This window comes from Lolium perenne, chromosome 6, assembly GCF_019359855.2.
Source record: "Lolium perenne isolate Kyuss_39 chromosome 6, Kyuss_2.0, whole genome shotgun sequence".
Lineage (NCBI taxonomy): Eukaryota > Viridiplantae > Streptophyta > Magnoliopsida > Poales > Poaceae > Lolium > Lolium perenne.
Window position 1 is genome coordinate 156,217,106 of NC_067249.2, and position 5,013 is coordinate 156,222,118.

The window sequence follows — 5,013 nt, forward strand, 5'->3', positions numbered from 1 at the left end:
TTAGCTGCCATTTTATTGGCTATCCTGAAAAGTCAAAAGATTATCGTTTCTACTGTCCAGATAAATACACAAAGTTTGTGGAAACGAGACATGCTGTCTTCTTAGAGGACGAAATGATGAGGGGGAGCATGGTAGCTCGGAAAATTGATCTTGAGGAGAAGAGGGTGCATGCACCTAATCCGATGACTCAGGAGCCATTTTTTGCGCTATCATGTGCACCTGTACCGACGATCCCTGCGATTGTGGTGCACGCGCCTGTTGTAACTCCACCCATGACAACGATGAGTAAAATTCGGAACCTGTCCGTCAGGAGCCGAATGAACCATTTGTTGAGCATGAAAGGGAGCAACAATAGCCACATCTAGAGGCAAAAGGATTTACACAAAGAGAAGGGATAGATTACAATGAGACATTTTCTCCGGTCTCATGTAAGGATTCCTTCAGAATCATAATGGCACTAGTTTCACATTTTGATTTAGAGTTGCATCAAATGGATGTAAAGACGGCATTTCTAAACGGGAATTTAGAAGAAAATGTCTACATGAAACAACCTAAGGGTTTCATCATGGAAGATAAGGAAGAAATGGGATGCCGCCTAAAAAAATCCATTTATGGATTAAAGCAAGCCTCCAGACAGTAGTATCTAAAGTTTAATGAAACAACTAAGAGTTTTGGATTTAAAGAAAATATTGAGGACAATTGCGTTTATGCAAAGTTTAAAAGTGGGAAATATATTTTCCTAATCTTGTATGTGGATGATATTCTGCTTGCCAGCAGTGATGTTAGTCTACTGCAAGAAACAAAGAAGTTCTTGTCCTCAAATTTTTGATATGAAAGATCTTGGTGAAGTGTCATATGTTTTGGGCATAGAAATTCACCGAGATAGGAACAATGGAGTATTAGGACTATCGCAAAAGGCTTATTTAGAAAAGATTCTAAGTAAGTATAATATGCATAAGTGCAGTGCCACACCTGCCCCTATAGTCAAGGGCGACAGTTTTGGGAAACATCAAAGTCCCCAAAATCAATACGAGCTCGATCAAATGAAAGCGTTTCCATATGCTATTGGAAGCCTACAGTATGCACAAGTGTGCACTCGCCCTGACTTAGCATTTATCACCGGAGTACTCGGTACATATCAAGAAAATCCAGGTTTTGAACACTGGAAAATGGTAAAGAAGGCATTGCGTTATGTGAAAGGCACAAAGAACTACATGCTAACATACAGAAGATCTGATTCACTAGAGATAAGAGGGTATTCAGATGCAGATTTTGCGGGGGATAAAGATGATAGAAAATCCACATCTGGATATGTATTCACCCTTGCAGGGGGAGCTATTTCATGGAGAAGCTCCAAACAGACGATAGTTGCATCATCCACGATGTATGCAGAATTTATAGCATGTTATGAAGCCACTGGGCAGGCATTATGGTTAAAGAAATTTATACCCGATTTGAAAGTGGTAGATTGTATTGACAAACCACTAAAGATGTACTGCGACAATGAGCCTGCAGTATTTTATGCTCACAACAACAAGTCGAGTACAGCTACGAAACCGATTGAAACACAAGGTCCAGGATCAAACAATAAGTCTCGAGGCTGCAGTATTATGTTGTAAAACACAAGGTCCAGGATCAAACAATAAGTCTCGAGCATATAAGGACAAAAGATATGCTTGCGGATCCGCTAACGAAAGGCTTACCACCCAGCGTGTTCAAGGAGCACGTAGCCGGCATGGGTTTAAGGGAAAGTCTTACCTATCCTGTATCATAAGAGGCCCAAAAGTAAAAGAATTTGTTTCAAAACAGAGAAGTGCATTGTGGCTGTCTGATTCTATCGGCAATAGAGTTGTGACGATGAAACATGCCCTATGTACTGATCCAAATGAAATGAATAAAAATGAAAGAATAAAGTTAAAAGAAAAGTTGAGATCAAGGGGGAGAATGTTAGGATGATCTCCTCGCGTCCGAGCCCAACGGCTCGAACTCGGACCCTTGACCTCATCTGCGCCCTGATCGGGGGCGCCCAACCGCATCTGGTTGGTGGGCTCTGTCGCATGTGCTATATATACAGTGGTGGGGGCGGTGGCACACGTAACGAGGTTGACCGGAGTGCCACTCGCCCCACCAACACACCCACCGATCTGGGTTCAGCACAGTGCCGACGGGATGCTCCATCACCGCCGCCACTACCTCACCCTCGCCGCCATCGCCACCATCACCATGAGGACGTCGGGAGGATCGTCCTCCAGTAAAGGAGAAGGTACACATCTCTGTAATCTCAAAGTACTACTCGGAAAGATCTAGACTAGTGATTCCAGAGATTTAACACATACGAGCCAGTTCAGTGACATAATGACACTTCAATCCTCTATGGTCTTTGTCAAAAATGATGAGAAAGTTACTGCAATGTTTCTCTGTCAAAATATCTAGTAATTCTTCCACTCTTGATACAGTCAGACACTAACAAATCGTCCGACAAGTCAGATGATCGGAAGCGGGGGCGTCTCCCAGACATCGAACACGTTCTGCTCGTTATGCAGCGCGAAAAGACGATCGCCCCCGATGGAGAGGTCGCAGATGACGCCGCCGTCGCTCGCCCGCAGTGTCGACGTGAGCGCGTGGTCGGGGCCGCTGAACACCGAGATGGCGCCGGTGGTTGTCGACGCGAAGAGCTGACCACCATGCGTGGCGAGCTTGGGGTAGCACGTCTCCTCGCCTTTCACCTTCTTCCTGCTCATCTGCAGCTTGCTCCCAGACCTCCACCTGACGCCGCCAGCGTTGCTCCGGAGGTCGAGGAAGCCGAGGTCGTCGTACTGGTTGACGACGCAGACCGACCATCCGTCCTCCATCGCGACCGCGTGGACGGCGTGCTTGTCCTCGAGCGACGCGGGGGTGCCGACGTCGGACCAGGACCACGCGACGCTCCTGCAGCGGAAGTCCAGCAGGGTGACGAAGGAGGAGTCGGCGCGCGGGAACATGGTGGCGGCCATGAGCGTGCTCGTGCCGTCCAGCCACTGGAGCGCGTCGGCGTCCCCCAGCGCGCAGGCGGGCGGCTCGTAGAAGAAGTCGGTCTGCTCGCCCGTGGCGGCGTCCCACGCGGCGACGCCGTACTCGTTGAGGCGGCCCTTGCAGCTGGCGAAGATTTTAGAGTGTTGGTTGTTGAAGGCGAGGGCTCCCGGGGTGAAGGGCCTGGGCTGGCGGTCGTGCGCGACAAGGAAGCGGTGGCGCAGCTCGCCGGTGAGCGCGGAGAAGGCCGCCACGCCGCCGGAGCTGGGGCGAGTGCTGCTGCCGGGGCCGTCGCGCGCGGCGACGAGGAGCGTGGCGGCGTCGAGGTAGGCGGCGTCGTTGACGGGCGCGTGGGCGAGGTGGACGGGCCGGCGCTCCTGGAGCATCCAGTTGTACACGCGCACGGCGGCGCCGTGCGCGACGCAGCAGCCGCCGTCGGGGGCGGCGCGGACGGCGGCGCCGTCCCCGGGCGCGCGGCCGGGGACGGAGGCGGCGAGGCGGAGGCGGTCGCCGTCGAAGTGGCCCCAGCGCGCGGCGCGGACGCGGTCGAGGAGGCCGTAGTAGAGCGCCTCGCGGCAGAGGGCGGCCTCGGGGACGTGCGGCGGCAGGTGGAGGCCGCCCGTGCGGAGCAGGTCCAGCAGCACCGCGAAGCAGGCCGGGTCGCGGTCGATGAAGTACTCGGACGTGGTGGCGGCGGGGGCGTTCCAGGAGGCGTCCAGCATGGCGCCGAGCATGGTGTCCCGCCCCGCGGAGGCGAGCGTGTCGGCCGTGGTCTCGAACACCCGGCCGCCGACGTTGAGGCGCACGCGGCCCGCCGCTGGCGTGCACATGGCTCTGGCCGGACGCTTGCGGGTTACGGCTCGCGCGTGTGCGGGGAGTGCGTCGACGGTTGGGGCACTCGATCGGGTAGGCCGGGAGTTGGGGACGACCAGGTCGGGAGCAGGGCGATATGACGGTCGCGGCGTTGTTTGGCGCCGGGGTTTTATATAGGGCGGAGAAAATGTGAGGTTGAGGTTGTGGTGGCGACGGAACCGAGGATCCGGTCGTGCCGGACGTCATCGTCACCGGGGTTGTTCATTGACGCAACACGGGATCGGGTGGTGCCATGGTGCTCATCAGTGCTCTGTTCGTGGGACGGAATTGGTGATGTGGTGGGGCGGCGGCAGGGATTTGTTTACGGAGTGGATTTGGGTGCGGGGTGGCTCTTTCTCTGCCTCGAGCACCATGCCCGTCCTCCTACTCGGGGTACCAACTGTAGTGGATTAGAATGTTCCGTGGTGGTTCAAACCATGTCTAACTGCATTTTGCATTTCAAAACGTGGTGATATAAAAACGATATACTCCTACATCACATTGACAAAAAATTACATCACGAAAAAGTACACGTACAACAGACGATGTATTTTACATCACCAGTTGCAATAACAGGTGATGTAAAATGTATCATATCTGCACCGAATCCTTCTTCTTCTTCGGCAGCTCGATCTTCGAATCCAGTGACTCAAACTTCAAAATTCAGCAACTTAGACTTTAATTTTAACATTGCAATTCCGGAGGTTAAGGGGGTTGACGATATCAAGCAGCTTAGACCTATCACGCTCATCAATGTTACATTCAAGTTTATTGCAAAGGCTTATACGATTAGATTAGCCCCGTTAGCTAATAGGACACTTGACAGGAATCAGACAGCCTTCATTGAGGGGAGGTGCCTCCACGAGGGAGTGCTGGCATTACACGACATCACGCATGAACTTCGGGTCAAGAAGCTTTGCCGAGGCCTCTTCCTCAAGCTGGACTCCGAGAGAGCGTATGACAGAGTAAATTGGGACTTCTTGAGGGAAGTGCTCCTCAGAAAGGGTTTCTCTGCGGTGATTGTCCATCGCCTTATGCAGCTAGTGTCAGGGGACAGACGGATGTGAATGTTAATGGGGAGATTGGTGCCTACTTCCGGAATGCACGGGAGTGCGTAAGGGGGGCCCTCTATCCCCTATTCTGTTTGATTTC

General features: G+C 52.6%; 1 protein-coding gene across 1 annotated transcript; it reads right to left on the minus strand.

The window, feature by feature from the left end:
* Window positions 1-2,342: 2,342 nt before the first annotated feature.
* On the minus strand, window positions 2,343-4,069 carry LOC127307131 (BTB/POZ domain-containing protein At2g24240-like). The gene has a single exon (XM_051337835.2). It carries the CDS (start codon window positions 3,837-3,839, stop codon window positions 2,484-2,486), a length of 1,356 nt encoding a protein of 451 aa, XP_051193795.1. The 5' UTR covers window positions 3,840-4,069; the 3' UTR covers window positions 2,343-2,483.
* Between the last annotated feature and the right edge of the window lie 944 nt (window positions 4,070-5,013).